This window comes from Hemicordylus capensis, chromosome 3, assembly GCF_027244095.1.
Source record: "Hemicordylus capensis ecotype Gifberg chromosome 3, rHemCap1.1.pri, whole genome shotgun sequence".
In the NCBI taxonomy this organism is placed as follows: domain Eukaryota; kingdom Metazoa; phylum Chordata; class Lepidosauria; order Squamata; family Cordylidae; genus Hemicordylus; species Hemicordylus capensis.
Window position 1 is genome coordinate 131,413,645 of NC_069659.1, and position 19,622 is coordinate 131,433,266.

A 19,622-nucleotide genomic window follows, 5' to 3' on the forward strand; every position below is an offset into this window, starting at 1 on the left:
GGGGTCAGCACATGTTTCTCTTTCTCTCAGGATTAGCCTGTCTTCCCTAGCCTACACACTGCAAACAACAGGTGTATTTGCAACTTATCTGGACACTGGTTTTTTTAAGTTGAAAAACTACTTCAGCAAGTGGGTTTGTGATACCATAGGCGCCAAGCAATCAGCACTGCACACAGCAGGCTTCTGCTACAAAATGCAGAACCAGTTCCTCATGAAGTCAGTTCTGGAGAGAAGATGGTATATATAAAAAAGAGCAGTAAGTGTGCTTCCAAAGAAGCCCTGCCACAGAAATTACTATATATATATATATATATATATATATATATATATATATATATATATATATATATATATTTGTACACACCCTGAGAGCAAAAACTTGGTATTCTGTCAGCTATCTAGTCATTTCCAATGACCAGAGAATATCAAAGCAGAAGGATATGATTCTGAGATTCATGTCATGTAAGTACATAGATACTTCATTTCACAGTGCAATCGTCTGCAAGTACTCCATAGATTCTTTTAAAAAGAAAAACTAGTTCTTTTAAAGTCAGCAGAATGAACTACTGTGACAGCTCACAAATTATATTCATTGGGAGGCTCCTAAGATTTCAAGGTAGTGTATGTGCAAGTAGCATTGTTAGATACATATATATGGATCTGTTGCATCAATCCACTCACTATTAGTTTACACAAAGCACCAAATACATGGTGGAAAGTGACAACAAATGTGGTCAGACCTACAAAGCTACCATCAAGGAGATCTGATCATAACTCATAAGAAAACATACCAGTACAAAATGAACATATCTTTCTAAAAATATCAAACGTAAGAATTTCCTATTTAGAAGATAATTGCTTCAGTTAAAAACTCTATAAACTCATCCCTTGTGGCCCATATAAAAATAACCATGTGTACATATTTCCACATGTAAATATATTTTGGGATGCAATAGTCTGTGCTGAATGAAGACAACATGATTAATTCTTTTTCTGTTCCTCTGGCTTTTCAGCTTCATCTCCCACATCCGACAAGCTACCACTTCCATATTTCTTCACTTTGGTCTCCACTTTTGCAATTCTCTGCTTAACTTTGGATTGAGAAGCAGTGAATTCTGCTAAAAGTCTAGCAAACCGGGTCTGGAGAGTGTCTAGAGCCATCTCAAGTTTGTCTATTTTTTCTTCCAAGTCTTTGGGATCAGCCCCTGCTTTTGCTGCTTCCTCGTCAATTAAGTTGTCTTTCATCAAAATTTGCCGCCCTTTCTCTTCCAGTGCCTTTTTGGCATCTGGATACTCTGTGAGAGCTTCCATCAGGTCATCCTTAGACAAACAAAACAGATCAGAATACCCTATGCTCCTGATGTTGGCTGTTCTCCTGTTACCAGATTTGCTGCCCTTGATATTTAAGATGCTGATTTCACCAAAGTAACTGCCATCACTTAGGACCACAAACTGTGTCACGCCATCATCAGCCACAACAGCCAATTTCCCTTCTTTGATAATATACATTTCTCTCCCAATATCACCTTTCTTACAAATATAATCCCCAGGACTGAAGACTGTAGGCCTTAGCTTCAACACCAACTCAATAAGGAGCCCAGCTTCACAATCCTGGAAGATACGCACTTTCCTTAGTGTGTCCAAGTGGACATTTATGGCAATTTCAGCCTTCAGTTTGTCAGGAAGATACTTAAGAACTTCTTTCTCTTCCACAGTTTTCTTGTTGGTCCACAGGTAATCAAACCATTTAATAACCCTTGCTTCCAAGTCTTTAGTGACCTTTCGGAATTGCAGGTATTGTTTGATAGAATCAACTTTGGCCTGGAATTCTGCTCTTGAAGCATTCATATTTGAAATCATAGAGCCTACATTACCAACAATGGTAGCAAAAATGAGTACACCCACAAGAAAGTCAATGACCACAAACAGATATTCTCCATCTTTCACTGGAGGTGGAGTTTCTCCGATAGTTGTTAGGGTCAATGTTGACCAATATAAGCAATAAATATATTTTCTGGCTAGACGTCCGTGTTCTGGATGGGATAGGTTGGGATAGACCCATGTGTCTGTTCCAAATCCAATCTGCTTCGAAATAGCAAAGTATATACATGCATTCCAGTGGATAATGATAAGAATATACAAGACAAGGTTCCCAATACGAAACATGTTTGGGTAGTTGGTTCTTGTTTCTGTACGGTCAAAAAACTCAAATAGCCTGGCAAGCCTCAGCAAGCGGTTAAACCGCAGCTCAGGATAGTTCAATCCAAATTTTAAAAAACCCAGATCTGTTGGGAAAAGAGACAGCAAATCCAGTTTGAACTGTGACGTTGTTTGATAGTTTAGTCTTAGTTTCTTTTCATCTCGAACTAATAGTCCTTGTTCAAGGAAACCTGAAAAAGCAGAACAAAAAAAGGTAACAGTTAATATCAGCAGAACTATGTGGAAAATTCATTGTTCCTTCTAAGGCATGCACATGTGTGCATGCTCACAAGTTTTTTGATGTCTGTTTAGTTAATTTTAGATTCCACTCAGGTTGAATCAGGAAGGTCCCACTCTGAATGTATGCATGCACATATTGCCTTGATACTGGTGCCTGGGGCGGGAAACTGAATCTGCACACAGATAAAAAAAATTAGTGGGAACGCTGGTGGAGATGGTTCACATGACGAGCTTCCCAGTATTTTTAACTGGTCACCCATTCCACTGATTGCATGTTTGAATTGTGTCTAAGAGACACTGCTTTATAGGAAAGCCAGTCTAACAGAAGGAAATTCTACTATACGATTCAATAGATTGCATCAAAAGATGGTTCTGCTTTTTTGATCCATGATGGCCAGTTCTCTTAATCAGTTGACTCTAAGTAATTCAATAGGATACATTGTTTAAAGAACTCACCTGTCCTAAATCTGACCAATGTGTCCACAACATAAATAAGATCAGAGGAATAGTCCAAGATCAGCCATAGTGTAATGTGTTTCATTTGAAGCTCATCAAAACAGGCTCTAAACAAGCAAAAACGAATAAAAGAGTTGATCCCTCTTGTATGCTCTAAATATTCAGCTCATACACCTTTGGCAATGGCATATTTAATGGCTATCTCCACAGCACCATGTTTGACAATAATGCAGTTCATCTTCTGTACCCAGGAAAGCTCTCCATCGGAGGAGGTACCTCCAATGATATCTTTTTGGCCTCAGAATTTCCACTACAACAGAGTGCACAAGGACAGCTTGTGTAATAAAATCTTCTCTAATTGTTATGCTACTTCATGGAGCTGAAGAACCTAGTGGGTGATGCTTTCACTTTTGGGAGTCACCTTGTCCAGATAACAGGGATTTGGGGATTATAGGGTTTCAAGTGCAGTTTTACAGTCAGGTTTTTCTAAACCAGAAGTCCATCTAAGCTACTGGCACATTTTACTATTACTATATAACTATTATTGATATATAGCTTTTCAACAAAAAATCCTCAAAACAATTTACACAGAAAAAATAATTCTAAAATAACAATAAGATGGTCCCCTGTCCACAAAGGGCTCACAGTCCAAAAGTCAAAGTAGACACCAGCAATGACCAGTGAAAGATCACTGTGCTGGGGTCGAATAGAGCCAGTTGCTTTCCCCGCTGCTAAATATAAGAGAATCACCACACTGAAAGGTGCCTCTTTGTCCAGTTAGCACAGGCATCATGGAATAAATATTTGTATATTCCATGCTTATCTTCCAATTTCTCCACAGAGCTCAGGGTTCATGGTGCTTCCCCCCGCTTTGATCTTCACAACATATGGGGGAGGTAAGAATGGTCCAAGGTCATCCATTAAGATTTCTGGCAGAACAAACAATGGAACCATGGTCGAAGTCCAACATTCTGTCCATTACGCCACAATAATGTGAATGGAGCAATGTGATCATGTGATTCCCCCCTCCCCCGGCAGCCCTCACCCTGATGCTGCAGTGGATTGAGGATGAAACTGTTTTGGTGCATGGTTGAGCCCCTTGTGGCATGATCTGATAAATGGAAGGAAGTATTACTGGAAAAGATGGAAAGCAACAAAGTCGCAGCTTAGTGGGCTAATGCTATGGGGCCATGATCCCTGCTTTTAGTGCTTACAAGTTACTTTAGCTTGAGGGTTCCTTCCCATCCTTGGGTCCTTAGATGTTGTTGGACTACAACTATTATGAATATTTATATACCGCTCTTTGACCAAAATTCTCAGAGTAGTTTACATAGAAAAATAAATAATATAGACATAAGATGGCCCCCTGTCCCCAAAGGGCTCACAATCTAAAAAAGAAACATGAGGCAGAAACAGCAACAGCCACTGGAGGGATGTTGTGCTGGGGTTGGATAGGGCCAGTTGCTCTCCCCCTGCTAAATATAAGAGAATCGCCACTTTAAAGAGTGTCTCTTCGCTCAGTTAGCAAGGGTGACTTTGGACCCCTCATCTCCAGCCACAACAGCCTCGGCCATTGACCACTGTAGCTAGGGATGATGGAAGTTGTAGTCCAACATCACCTAGACACCCAAGGCTGGGAACCCATGCTTTAACTGATCAAGCCAGGCATTGGGCAAATGATGATCAACAAATGATGGTGGGCTGGGTGGAGGTAGATTTAAGTGGCACTGGAGGAGCAGGTACAGTGAAGACTCTCCTTCATTTACTGGATGCCGGAGACTGCTTCATATGCCACTACATTAATTTCTACACAACTGGATTGGGCCAGGAAGATGCAAGATACCCTGTCCACAGCACCCCGCCCCACTCTGTTACCTTATACTATTACAAATTCTGCAGAATGATATTAAAAACCAGAGGTGTGCTTAGCCTTAAACAGTATATTGAGAAAAATCATTCAGCAATTTTAGGATGTGGTCCAACCAAAATGAAGCACCTTAAAATACCATCAGTGTCAGTAGGACAGAAGTTCAGTTCATGCTTATCTTTCCATTGAAAACATCAGTTTTCATCAGTAACATGAGCTTGACATTGCCTGGATCATGGCCAAGATCCTTATCCTACGAAGTCAGATTTCTCCCTTTTCTGTGTGTTTTCCCTGTTCTTGTCTTCCTGCCACTGAACACTACAGAGAGCAGAAAACAGATGCAGATGTAGCTAAACTACATCTAAGATTAATCGAGGGGAAATGACTTGAGAAGTGCAGCCCAGCATGAGGCAATCCATGCTGGGTTGCTGCTATCCTGAAGCCGCTAGATGGCACCTGAAGGCCACTGGAAGCATGGAGCTCACTTTACAGAGCAGGGAGAGAAAAATCAGCCTGTTCCTGCTTCAGACAGAAGCTCCATGAATGGAGGCAAAGGAGTTTGTCATATGCATGGAACTGCAGAGCTCACAGAACTCTCTGTATTTGTAGAGTTGTCCATTAACGTAATTAATTAACAAATATACATTGTATTTGTTTTTGTAGAAATGAGATCATTCACACAGTCAAAAACGGTGTTCTACCCAGTTTGGGCGTTGTGTGTGCTCCCAATTTTTGGTTGTGTGGATCGCCGTGGAAGCAAGGTAAGTGGAAAACCTGGGTAGAAGTGATTGTGTGTAAGCATAATGAAAAGCTACCCAAGTTTTCCTCCTACCTTACTTCCACGCAAGCCAGGTAGAACACAGTTTTTGATAGCGTGAATGACCTCTAAGCCTTAGAGAGAGGAATGGCTAGCATTCCTGATGCCAAAGAGATCTGAGAATGTGTGATATGCAAAAAGAAAGAAAGAAATATTTCAAAAATAATATTAATTGAAAATAAGAATCTTGAGATTAAGATACAATCTTAAAATACAATCTGTGCAACATGATGTCTTGGGGTGAAAGAACTGTAGCACCTTTTATAAATTAAGAGACCAACAGGTAGTGATGAGGCATATCGATCTATATTTGAACCCTATTCAGACATTATGGTACATGCTTTCAGGGGTCTGTACACATATACATGTCTTTGTGTTAATGACTGCATGTGCCTTCATTCAAAAAGTGAATCTGGAGACAAGCCACCTGAAATGCAGGATACAGAGAGGAAGCATATTGCTGCATATGCATTCCCATGTATGCATTCACAGTACACAGACTGTAAGTGCATTGAACATAATGTGTGATTTGGGCTACTGTCTATCTTTCTATGTATCCACCCACTTAAAAGTAAAAACAGTCTTGGAAGTCTTAAAAAAGGCTGCCACTATTTCTCTCTGCATAGTTAACTAAACAGAGACCACACATATCCCCAAAAAGCATTCTGAAAGCTGTTAAACTTTCAAAAAATGATTCAATATTGCCTTTGGATTTAGAACATGAGAAACATCCCATGATTTTGAGCAGATCCAGCAGATAAGACAGAAGACTACAAAGGAAATCGGCAATGCAGCCAAAAGGCACATTAAAGAATAATCCTTACCTACACACTAGCAAACACCAGTTATAGAATACGGGTGTTGCAATTATTGTTAGCCACCTGTAGTACAGCTCACTGGAAGGATCCATCACAAAGATATCTTTCTTTTTCCTGAAAAGTAAAAATATACAGAAATGTACATGCAGAGGACCACAAGTTACAGAATTTTTCCATGTTCCTGAAGGATCGCACTCCCAGTAGAAGACTGCAATGGTTGCAGTGCATTGTGGAATACATCCTGAGTGGTATGGATCCCTCTCGTCTGGCCCAATGCAATACCCACATTGCTGAAGCTGCAAGTTTACCGTTATCAGCAGTCAGCAGGACACCTCAAGTGCTTCATTCATATGCTTAAATCTCAAAATGTGAAGCTTGAACGTATCAAGGTATCAAATAGATAGCAATCCATGTTGCCTGTACAGATGTGAAAGCCTCTTGTCATCAGACTATCACATTCACCTGCCGCAAAAGGTGCTATAGAAATCCATGCCAGCATGAAACATCACAGGCCTAACAGAGTCAGAGAAAACAGCTGTAATTCAAAAGCAGAGAAAGATCTTCATAAGCAACAGTGTGGTTTGCCTCTTTCTTTTCTGCAAAGAACATAAACACTGCATCAAAGGAAGATGCTTTTTAAAACTCTTGCAAAGAAACGCAGAATAGGAAGAAACCCAGTGTGGGCTGTGTTTTTAGCCCAAGACTACTAGTTGTACAATCAGTTCTATACTACAGAGCTACTATTACAGAAAGTTTACTACCAGTATACAAAATATATTACTACCATTGTTGCTTAACACACTTTTAACACCAGTAGTGTGATGCGCACACTTGGAATGAAATCTTTGCAACACACCTTTTGGAATCAACTTTTTTTAGTCCTTTTTTGCACAATTGTCTGGAAACAGACCTTCATCAATGTGCACAAGGGTAGGAACGTGTGTATGTGTACGCACATGTCCTTATGTATGTATGCATACACTGGTGCAGGGATGCAGACCGAGGGAAAGCAACTCCTCTTTTACATTTTTTGTGGGGAGAGGAAAGACACTTTGGGAGCAGAATGGCTGATATACTAACACAGCATGCATGCAATCAAAAGAAGCACGCATATGGCAACTACATTCTCACTTCTGAAGTGTGAGCGCCATGCTCCAGAGTGGGAATGCAGCCTGTGCACACATATGTCTTTTGACTGTATGCATGCAGCAATTCTCAGGATGAGCTTCAAGAGCCAATTCAAGACTAATCAGCAATTACCTGATCAGATGTTGACTAGTGCAGGCACTGTGTGTTGCAAAGATACAGTCATTCCACTTTATACTTACTCTTCTTCCTTCTTCTTGTCATCTTTTTTGTCATCTTTCTTTTCCTCTTTCTTTTCCTCCTTTTTCTCCTCTTTTTTCTCCTCTTTCTTTTCCTCCTCCTTTTTCTCCTCTTTCTTTTCCTCCTCCTTTTTCTCCTCCTTAACCTCTTTCTTGTCTTCCTTCTTTCTGCATAGCATAGTATAATGAACTTAGTGTTGTTGTTGGTTTACCAGCAGCTAGAGCTACAAGAAGCAAGTTCAGGGCAACTAGAGGAGGCTGATCTAAATTTGCACAAAAGACTGCTCAGACATCAAACACAAGGGCATCTGCACTACAGAAATATCAGGAATGCAGTAGCACTATGAAAGTAGCTGGCTGATTTTGCAGCCACTTTGTCCACACATTATGTATGTGCTAGCAACACATGGATGCATTTGTCAATCAAAGAAGACCAGTCTACTTGAACTCTTTACAAATCCACTCCATATCCATATCCACATTCTTCCAAGTCATATGACTTGCCTGGCATCCTTTCCTAAGTTGTGTGTGGCTTCATGTTCAACCTGGTTACCCAAATCCAATCACCCACCTTCACCAGACATTAAAAATGCATCCAAAGCTACAGGGTTTGGGGGAGAAACAAAAAGGAGATATGAAGTTAGAGTACTGCTGGCTCCAAACTCCATGCTGCCATATGGTTTTGCCCAGTAAGCTCATATACCTGTTGGTTGAGGATCTGGTATGCAGTGGGACCACAAGGAGATCTTGAAGGAGGGAGCTAACAAATCACCATATTTTATGGCAAACACTATGAACAAACAGAACCCACTCATGGGAATCAAATGAATGGTATTCATTAAGGCTGAAGAAAGATCTAGCACGGTACAATTTTCCCCATCAATCACTAGGCAAAGATCAATCAAAAACAAGATCCGTCTCAATGCCAGACCTGGGTTAAAAGCCAGACTGTCAAGAGTATAGAACACTATTAATGATATCCAGACATTCCTGAAGTTGCAGTGCAATCTTTTGCTCAATAATAATCCACTAGGCCTGATATGTTTATTTCCTGTGGTGGCCATCTGCTGTGACCATCTACTGGGCCTTCAGCCAGAGGGCACAGCCAGAGGGCACCACTATGGTTGTATATAATACAAAACAACACAATATAATTGTCCTACAGGGACAAGAAAGCCCCAAAATCAGCAAGTACAAATAAATAGCAAAAACAGCATCTCCATTATTTTTCTGTGGAGACTATTTTCATGTTTCCCACCTCAGTCTTTGTGAACAAAGTTTTCACACACACACACACACACACACACACACACACCTCCCTCCCTTCAGCACAGCATTTTTGCACAAGGCAAAGGGGTTGCATTTTAAATTCAAATATATTCTCCTCATGCCCAACACACTGAATTTGCACCCTAGAGTTCATAACACTTTCACAGAGCCATGTGGTAGAACAGTAGTGCTTTGTGCTTTTTGAAATGATTGACTCAGAAAAGATGGCTGAACAACAAAAACGTCTTACAAGAAAAGTACAACATATTTGTAAGCCTGAGTACAGAGAGACTACACACACAGACACACAGACACACACACACACACACGGCATTGCTATCCAAATATTGTTTTCAGAAATACCACTCATGGGCGGCTGCTCTGGGAACTGTAACTCCTTGGATACATAGGAAGATGCCTTCTATTGAATCAGACCATTGGTCCATCTCACTCACAACTGTTGACACTAACTGGTCGTGACTCTCCAGGGTTTCAGATAAGGGTATTTTCCCAGCTCTATCTGGAGATGCCAGGGATTGAACCTGTGACCTCCTGCATGCAAAGCAATTAGACATAAATTCAAAATTCAAATGTTCATTGCGTCAATGACTATTAGATAATCTTATCTACCAACACAAGGGCAGGGACAATCTTTCTGACCACTTGCTGCATTAACTCCACATATGAGAGCCAGCGTGGTATAGTGGTTAGAGTGCCGGACTAGGACTGGGGAGACCCGAGTTCAAATCCCCATTCAGCCATGAAACTAGCTGAGTGACTTTGGGCCAGTCACTTCTCTCTCAGCCTAACCTACTTCACAGGATTGTTGTGAAAGAGAAGCTCAAGTATGTAGTACACCGCTCTGGGCTCCTTGGAGGAAAAGCGGGATATAAATGTAAAATAATAATAATAATAATATCTTGCTTCAGTTTTGAATTGCCCGCCTCTTTGTTCCAATAGTGGTATCCAACTCCCTGATTTTGGGTTTGGAATCTCTGTCTAGAGTTTGATCTGCAATGGTTATTTCACACATGCAAGTCATCACCCAACATTCCATTCATCCAATGGTGAATATGATATTTCACTGGAAGATACTTTTAAAAAGCAGTTCAGAGTCTGGCTGCCTTATCAAATACTGCCATCAGTGAGGAAAAAATGTCTACCTTGTATCAAAACAAACTGCAATATTATAATATTTTTTCTTTTAAATTGTTCTACCAACAAACACTCACAATTCTTAGAGGAAACAATTGTCTCCATGAAAAAGTTGAAGCACAATGAAAACTAAGAGACTTGCTCTTGTTCTCAGCATTATTCTTAATCAATAATAACTGAGTTCTTCCTAGAACTCAGGCTTGTGTTCAGACCAATACCCAACACACATCCAGGCCCAAAACACATGGTGCCAAGGTAAATCCCAGAGAAACCAACGAGAATTATAGATCAATATTAACTCTACACTTATTCATATGGAACTTACTTCCAATTTTTTAAAAATGGCTTAGGAATCAGAATGGTAGTGTTCTATCCAAGGAATGCATTGGGGATTACAGAGAGACAACCGTGTGTGGAATCCTGCAGTGGAGACAAGCAGCCAGGGAGGCACAGTGCAGAAGGGAAGCATTCCTCCTCCTCCTCCTCCACTCCAAATCCCCTTTCGGAAGCTCTTTCTCAAGGAAAGCGACCGTTTTTGGTTTCACACATTTGCAAGTTAACTTGCAAGGAGGTCTTAAAGCTAGGTAGTTACTTGGCACTTTGGGCAACTCCATGATTACTCGCATGCATTCTTCATAAGAGGTTTCACTGAGGGTGCATTGAGACAGTGCATTGCCATAGATATACTGTGCACTATAAACACTGTAGACTATAAACACTTGACAAGTAGCAATTTTGTGTTATATTACTGCTGGAAGTTCTAGGAGCAATTGACGGAACTACTTGAAAGTGACACTGAGTTCAGGAATATGGAGTGTCTAGTTCTGTCCTCCTGAGCTGAGCATGGCGTAGTGGTTAGAGTGTTGGACTAGGATGGAGAAAACCTGAGTTCAAATCCCCCATTCAGCCATGAAGCTCACTGAGTGACTCTGGGCCAGTTGCTTCTCTCTCAGCCTAATGTACCTCACAGGGTTGTCATGAGCATAAACATAACCATGTAAGCCACTCTGGGCTCCTTGGAGGAAGAGTGGGATATAAGTGTTTTTTTAAAAAATCAGAATCATCACCCAGTGTCTTAGTTATTGGGGGCGAGGATGGATGGAAAGTCTTCAGTGAAATCCACAAGCCCAATTGCCCAGTTCCTCCCAATTTGAGACAAATCACGCCTCCTGTAGCTTTCTAAAAATAATAGCTCAGAAAGCCGACACAAAAGGTAAGAGACTTGGGGCTTCGTTCCCTGTATTTCAAAGCACTGGCACCCATCTGTCCTGATTTAAATCAACATCAGTGTGTTGATTCTTTTTTGCTCAGCTCTGGAGAAGAGAAGAACAGCTGTAGTTTACTCTGCTCTGAAGTGGAAGTGGAAATATCAACTATCAATACCAGAAGTATAGAGCTTTGACACTGATAATTAATGTGGGAATAAACTGGTGCTGTTTGGAAAGGGATGTGCAAATGCATCCTGAAATATGTGACTTTCGGGGAAAGCACCTTGCAAAATATTAAAGCAGGACTGCACAGCTTTGGCCCTCCAGCCACTTTGTCAACAACAGCTGCCATCACAGCTCCCAGACACAGAGGCCATTAGTCAGGTATGATAGGAGTTGTAGTCCAACTTCTGCAGGAGGGCCAAAGTTGTGGAGTCCTATATTAAAGCATACAAGAGGGGGGCAGGGGTGGAAGGAAGGTGGGTGGGAGGGAGAGACTTAAAAGAGTACAGGGAGTTAATAATGCACAGATCTGGTAGAAAGAGACTCCTCAAAATCAGCCAGTTTAACTCAGACACCAGGTCTCAAAGAAAAATTATAAATGCAAGGTTGCAGGGAAATTCCAGGTTAGCATCACTAGCTGTCTTCTAAGAAGGAAAACTTTGCAGAAAGCCCCTCTTTCTGAAAAAGCAGTAAAGCTAAAATCGGAAAGGAAGCGGGAAACTGATCTACCAAATCAGAGAGGAAGAGGGAAACTCATCTACCATCAGCGGCATGTTTTGCAAAGGGGAGCTGAAGAGGCGCTAGGCAAGTTGCAGGTGGTCTGTGGTGTACTTACTCTTCATTGGCATTGTTGGAGTAGTTGATATTAAATCTGGCCAGTGCCCATTGACTATGGTGAGTGGAATGAATGAAAACCAAGCAGTGAATGAACAGAATTGCAATATAAACACTTTTAACAACACAAAAACCTCGGCTACTCTGTGTGTATATCCTGAACTCCTTCCCAGATTGAATTGCTACTAGTTCTTCCCATAGGCTGAAAAGATTAAGGAAGGTCAACTCTGACTGCAGCACTAAGCCCCTTTGCATAACTATCTAGGGCACCAGTTGCTCTTGTTCACGTGCAGGCCACACACGTTCAGGAGCATGCCTGGTGTCTGAAGCACTTTAGCCTGTTCTCAGGCGTATTAATGCTTGACAGTTGAGGATCGGGCTATTTATAGCACCCCCTTGGCAGCCTCTCAGAGTTGATACTGAAGCCATTCCAGTCCTCCTTACAGGAACACTGCCAGGGGCTGCTGAACAGTAAGCAGAAACAGAGATGATTGCTGCCAAATTAGCTCGCCCTAACACCAGATCAAGTGAGAGACACGGCTGCCATTCGATCAATCTGAAACTTCAGGAACAGAAGGAAGTTGGGCATTTGAGACCCAGTTTGGACATTTGTAGCTTGGGGGTTTGCAGAATATCAGTTATGTGTGTTTCTGACTCCCTGCTTCTGGGGAAACATAAAATATGGGGACTCATAAGTCCACATCATTATTCCCTCTTCGGACATAACATAAGAAGCCTGAGTCCTGCTATTAATGAATCTTCAAGTCAGCCTCAACCTATATATAGTGAGTAGTGTTATATACAGTTGATAGATTCCTTGGCCTCTTTATATCATCAATGGATCCCTCATTCAAAAAAACAGAAAGTCCCTCGTCGTCCCCCTCCAAACGTGACACCCAAAACTAGTATTCTCCCACTGGAGCTGATCCTTACTTTTTCAGCCTGCCTGTGTCTTCATAGTTGGACTGAGCATTGCTGTCTCTACTGGAAACGTCTTTGAGCTCCGGCCCTCGGATACGCTCAAGGAAAGAATCTGGTCTTTGGTCTTCATGATGCAAGTGCCTCCTGGCCCAGGATCGCAGTGATAAGATGAACCGTGATAACCTGAAAGGGAGGAGGGGATGGGCAGGCTCTCTGAACTGACCATGACAAAGTTGACAACTATATAGTGCAGGATGTTTCCCCAGGTTGACACCTGCAGGTGGGCTATAGCTGCAGTCACAGCTTCTGCAAAAGATGTACACTGGACACATGATGGGTGCAGCAGTGAGTGCCTGAGCCACCACACTGATGCAATTTTGAAAAGTGGTGAATGCAAGCACATCGATGAAGGGATGCCCTTCAGGTATTGAGGCAATGTACATATTATGCATATGTTTACAGGGATTTGAGCACTGATGCCACCTCTAGACAATGAGCCCTTTCTCACGAAAGGCTCCACGCTGCAGGAGAGGTCGCCTTAAAATGCTTACTTCCCTCTCAGACGATCATGGTCTTCTTGCTGGGTGAGCAGATTGCTCACCCAGACATTTGCCAGCTGCTACCAGCAGCCAGGAGGTTTGGGGGGCCAAGAGGCCCCTAGAACTCCCACAATGCACCACATGAGTGCGCAGTGCATCATGGGGAGCCGCCAATAACAGCTCCGAGCCCTGCAGTCTCCCGACCCCAGCTGCAAGCAGCCGGGGCCAGCAGACAATCAACAACATGGGGTTAAGAGAGTGTGCTGAGTATGTTGGAAAATCCTGTTTAAGAGGGTGGCTGGCTTGGCAGGTTTGCCGCAGAGGTGCCACCAGGATCGGGCACGGTTCCCACATGCAGGCAAGACCAGGCTTGTCTTCTTTAGCCTGGTGAGAACCAAGTTAGGCTGTTTGTAAGAACAGCCTCAATATGTCATCAGATGGAAGGGGAGGCAGGACCAGGGAAGTGGACAGGTCCATGATCCCACTTTCAGCATGTGCTGGAGGCATGATTTAGCCTTATGCCTTAGGGGTGTTCAGAGCTGAACTGAGTATGTTGGAAAGTGTGCCAGCAACAGCTTTTCACAGACTCTCCACTGTGCATGCAGTGACAAAACTATGTTGCTGACTGTTCTTCATCCCAAAACAACAGTAACAAAACATCCTCCCTCACACGCTCTGAAGCTTCTTCGATTATCATAGCTATTATCTGGTAAGTGCATAGTGAACATTTGGCTTTTGTCCAAAAGATAATGCTGTAGAACAAAATCTTCAGGGGAGACAGGAGGGAATTGATTCCATATTTTACAAAAGGAAGTATTTCGTGTGATATTTTACAACTGGGTGTAAATATGTGGGTACTCCACATATATGGGAGCTAACGTGGGTACTCCCACATGTTAGATTCTCCGCAAAATAGAACCGAAAATATTGAGAAGCACAGAACGCTCTCTAGTGACAAACGGCTCTTTCACACAGCCATGTTTCACAGATAGCTGAGATGTGGGAAGCTCCAGCCTCCTTTGCGACCTCTCAAGATCATGGCTCACCACCTCCAAGAAAATGTATGTAGTGGGAGTGAGCTACGCTGACTGACGACTGCTACTACTGCTAGGAATATTTATATATCATTTTTCAACAAAAGTGCTCAAGGTGGTTTGCATAGAGAGATAGATTAGATAGATAAATAAAATGGTTTCCTGCCCACAAGGGCTCACAATCTAAAATACAAGGTGAATATAAGGTAGACACCAACAACAGCCACTGGAGGGTTGCTAGGCTGGGGCTGGATAGGGCCAGTTGCTCTCCCCCTGCTAAATATAAGAGAATCACTACTTTAAAACTTGCCTCTTTGCTCAGTTAGCAGGGACTAAACATAAAATATGAGCTTGTACTGTAACTTTGATATGAAAGCCTGCAGTCATCTTGCCCAGGATTTCCACAGGATTCCCCCCTCCGGACCAAACTAATGCTACAGAATCAACACCCACAACCCTCCTGGAATGGCTTTTGTTTTATGATATCACCATTTCAGCCGAATCCGTTTCATAGTCAACATCAGAGGCAAAGGGGTGGGATGAATCTGGTCAACAAGACAAGACACTGATGACCCTTTGCAAGGTCACCACCCTGACATTGTGCAAATGCCACTTACCTAGCCATGGCTCCACTGCCTGCGAATGAGCTCCTTTGGGATTCAGACAGGCCGCCTGTCTCCATGGAAATGACTCTGTGCAATTCTGAAGACGTGTCCTCCTCACACAGCGAGTGGGTCCTTCAAAAGCAAATAGTAAAAAAACCAAACAAAAAAACACCAAAATACATTCAGTCCCTTTCGATGTGCGTTTACTATTCCTTGAGACGGTCCAATTAGGCAACCATGGAGGAACATGCCTTCCTTGCTTAATCACCAATGCTATTACTGTCACAAGTGACGTGATGAAAAACGGAGCACATGAATCATCTTCCGCCTGAGTTCTGCATCCCTTGATGTCAATGGGAGCTTGGCTGGACACAACTTACTGACAGATGCATTATCACTCTGTACTGTATCTAGTTATTTATCAGATTTTTCACCAGAGCCATTCCAGATGGTCAAGGCAGGCAAGAAGGGGCGGGGTGGGGGGGGGGAGAAGAAGGACCCAGCTGGAATCAGAGAAGAACAGCGCAGATGCTAATCCCTACCTGAGATAGGGAGAAGAGACTCATTGCATGAATAACAAGACACTAGTGGGCTGATGTCTCAAGAGCTGATTGTTTATGACACTTTGAATGCGCACAGTTTATTGTATTCTTCACATCCTTTTCTCACAATAACCCATTGAGCTAGACCCTCTATTATTCACATCTTAACCTATTTATTATTCGCATATTATAGAAAAGGGGACAAAAGAGGGCAAACTTTCAAAGACACATTCACTGAATGGCACAAATCGTGTGTGTCTCGGATCAGGCTCCCAGCAGTCAGGCACCGATGCCTCACCTAAAGAGCCACCAGCATTACTGCAAACCTAACGGGCTGAGCTCTGGGCATGAAGCACACATCTAGGCTGCAATACCCCCAGGGTACTGGAGAACACTAGGCCCTACCAAGTCCTGACCACACAGCTTGCTCAGTCTGGCCCCGGGGGCCACTAGCATGAAGAGTCTGCCTGCCTCCTGAACCTATTCCCTTAGGGCTGCCTTGCATCCGGTGCTATTTACAGAGCTGTCAACATCGAGGGCGAGGACCATGCACTGCTGGCCATTAACTCCCCATTCAGAAACATCCAGTAATCTGCCTAACAAAACAGATGGCCAGCCGGCATGCCTAATCATAAATCAAATACCTTTGTATGTAGTCCGGAAGCTTCAGTTGGTACAGAACACAGCAGCCAGGCTGGTCTCTGGGTCATCTTGGAGAGACCACATCACTCCTTTGCTGACAGAGTTACACTGGCTGCCAATAGGTTTCCGGGCAAAATACAAAGTGCTTGTCATAACTTATAAAGCCCTAAATGGCTTAGGCCCTGGGTATCTAAGAGAACGTCTTCTTCATTATGATCCCCATTGAGGTCATCCAGAGAGGTCTGTCTCCTGTTGCCGCCAGCTCGGCTGGTGGCCACACAGGGACGGGCTTTCTCGGTTGCTACCCCGAGACTGTGGAATGCGCTCCCTACTGAGATACGATCCTCCCCATCTCTGACAATTTTTAGAAAGCATTTGAAAACCCACCTCTTCACCCAAGCTTTTTCTGTTCTTTAAATTTTTAAGGTTTTAATTCGTGGTTGATCTTAAATTGTTAAATTGTTTTAAGTTTTTGTATATATTTTTACTTGTTTTATACTATTGTTAACTGCCCAGAGACGAAAGTTTGAGGCAGTGTACAAATGAAATGTAATGTAATAAATAAATAAATAGACACTGAAGCCTGGCAGTGTCTGTATGGCTGAATAATATCTGAATAATATCTCATGATATCTGAACAAATCAAGTCTGGTTAACTCTAACTTCCTTGAAAGAAACCGAGATCTGAAGCCCACTTCAAATTTTGGGTTTAGATCTTGGTTATGTTTAGGAAGTTGGTTAGAAACCAAGGGTCTTTCCATATGGCAATAAATGTTGGGATATGTAAAGCTTACATGCAAGTTTAAAGAGCGACTGCACTCCCCATACACAAGCTACTGCAAGCATCCCTGCTACGGCTTCGCATTACCTTATTCTCTATATACTCTCCAAGCAGGGACCTCGTGCCGTTTTCACAGTGCCACTTGCTGGTTAGCTCTTGCATTGTGAGAAGAACCCACCCTTTCCTCTAGTCGCCACAAAAGTGTTAATGAAAAGGAGTGGTATCTTCTCAGAATGCAAGAGCTGGTCAGCAGGTGGCATGCCGAAAATTGCACAAAGTCCCTAGTTGGTGCATGCACAGGAAATAGTAAAGAAGTCTGCAGCAGATTGTGTCTGGGGAGTAAAGTCGCACTTAGAACACTGCAAAAGCTTTGAATGCCCTACAGTTTATTACACTGTGGAAAGACTCCAAGACTGGTCTGTTCAGATGTCACAACCAATCTTGGTCTGTTTTTAACCACAATTGGAAGTAGAATTCTTCTGAAGTTCACATGGGCAGGGAAGTGGGGGACACTTCTTAGGTCTTAGGACATGTAGCAAGCATGACTAGTCCCTTTAGCTAAGCAAGCTGAGGTTGCATATGAATGGGAGACTACTGTGTGTAAGATATTCCCCTCGGGGATGGAGCTGCTCTGGGAAGAGCAGAAGGTTCCAAGTTCCCTCCCTGGCTTCTCCAAGATAGGGCTAAGAGAGATTCCTTCCTGCAACCTTGGAGAGGCCGCTGCCAGTTTGTGAAGACAATATTGAGCTTGATAGACTAATGGTTTGACTCAGTATATTTGTTTTATTTATTTACTTAACATATTTTTATACTGCCCCAAACTCACGTCTCTGGACGGTTCACAACAAAGCAAACAAAACAGAAAAAGATTAAAACACCAGTTAAAAGAAATGACAGCAAAAATTAAAACACCAGTTTAAACAAAATAAATGATACAGCAAAAGTTAAAACACTACAACAATTCAAACCTTAAAACATCTTAAACAATGTTAAAAGAACATTATTTTGGAGTGAAAGATCAAATCAAGCATGTGACCAGCAATGTATGTCAGTCCCGAGACCACTTGGGATAGGCCCATAGTTGTCATGGCCGCTATGAACTCCTGAGCCGCCCCAGACAAATTGGCCCCGAAATGAGCATTGAAGTCCCCCACCACCACAAGGCTGGGGGACTCCAACATCAAGTCCAAGACCAAGTCCATCAGCTCAGTTAGGGACTCTGTTGAGCAGCGGGGCAATCGGTACACCAACAGAAGTCCCAGTCTATCTCTGGTCCCCAAATTGAAGTACACACATTTTATATGGTCTGACACTTCAACAGGGATCCCAGTAAGGGAGATGTTATTCTTATAGACCACAGCCACTCCACCTCCCCACCCACAGTCCCTCACCTGCTCCTCAACAGAGTACCCTGGAAGGAGAAGCTGGGACCAGACTGGGCCACCAGCCTCCCCCAACCAGGTCTCCGTAATACATACCAGGAGAATCAGATAATGAATCATATGAATCAGATCATGGATGGTTTCTGATTTGTTCTGGATTGACCTGGCATTACAGAGGAGCAAGGTGAGGTTCCAAGGAAGCATGGCACTGCTCCCCAAGGTCAAACAGCTGGCAGCAGCCAGAAGGGGAGACAGCTATCAGATTTCCAATTCCCCTTCTCCTGTAACGGCCCGCTGGCCTGCCAACGTTACTTCTTCTGTTCCCTACTACCACTGGAATTGCCGCCCCATAATCAATGGACATGCCCCCTGTCTTCCCATCTCCAGGTAAGCCCAGGCACATTATAAAACAATCTCACTCAGGACTAATTAAAACAGAAGCCACACCACTAAATACCCACCCACATGCAAATTCTTGGGCCAGGAAACCTGGCCCTCACCCTTGCTGTCCCTGAAGTGGGTCCCCAAAAAGCGAACCCCTTCGGTGTCGCCCCTTTGGTGGCAGCCCTGCCAGTGGCAGGCCTGCTGCCACTGGCAGCACCCTAAATAGCCCTGAGCAGCAAGCTCTAGGCAGATGGGATCCAGGAAACTGCCAGGTCACTGGCAAGTCACACACACACCCCGGCCCGGCCCCAGTCCTGCAAAGCTTCACCACAGTACAGCAGTCAGTCCTGGGGGGCAGATGGCAAGCAGGGGGGCAGAAGGAGAAGCAGGCAGGCAGGCAGGCACCCACCTATATGACAGCTTCCTATGTTCCTATGTTCCACATGATGTTTGAACCAGTCCTGTGTGTTTTTAAAAGACAGAATCCTGGCTACTGGGCTTTAGGGGAGGGGAAATGTGGATGTGGGGGGTGAGCTGGATCATATCCCTCCATTGTCCCTCTTTCCCACCAAACACATGATCAGTGGGATTGCAGCTTTGC

The 19,622-nt window shown here is 43.2% G+C and overlaps 1 protein-coding gene across 7 annotated transcripts in view; it reads right to left on the reverse strand.

Moving 5' to 3' along the window:
- Positions 1 to 456: 456 nt before the first annotated feature.
- CNGA3 (cyclic nucleotide gated channel subunit alpha 3) overlaps positions 457 to 19,622 on the reverse strand; it is a 57,779-nt gene continuing 38,613 nt past the window's right edge. For 4 of the 7 annotated variants that reach the window (XM_053304695.1, XM_053304693.1, XM_053304694.1 and 1 more), the window contains exons 3-8: positions 15,303 to 15,422; positions 13,125 to 13,295; positions 7,726 to 7,890; positions 6,404 to 6,511; positions 2,896 to 3,002; positions 457 to 2,390 (exon numbers count right to left, since the gene is read on the reverse strand). In XM_053304695.1, the coding sequence (XP_053160670.1) occupies positions 982 to 2,390; positions 2,896 to 3,002; positions 6,404 to 6,511; positions 7,726 to 7,890; positions 13,125 to 13,295; positions 15,303 to 15,422 (2,080 nt within the window). In that variant the 3' untranslated portion in view covers positions 457 to 981. Of the gene's footprint in view, positions 2,391 to 2,895; positions 3,003 to 6,403; positions 6,512 to 7,725; positions 7,947 to 12,192; positions 12,208 to 13,124; positions 13,296 to 15,302; positions 15,423 to 19,622 lie in introns of those variants that run through there. The other 3 variants (XM_053304698.1, XM_053304700.1, XM_053304699.1) reach the window with 3 other exon arrangements.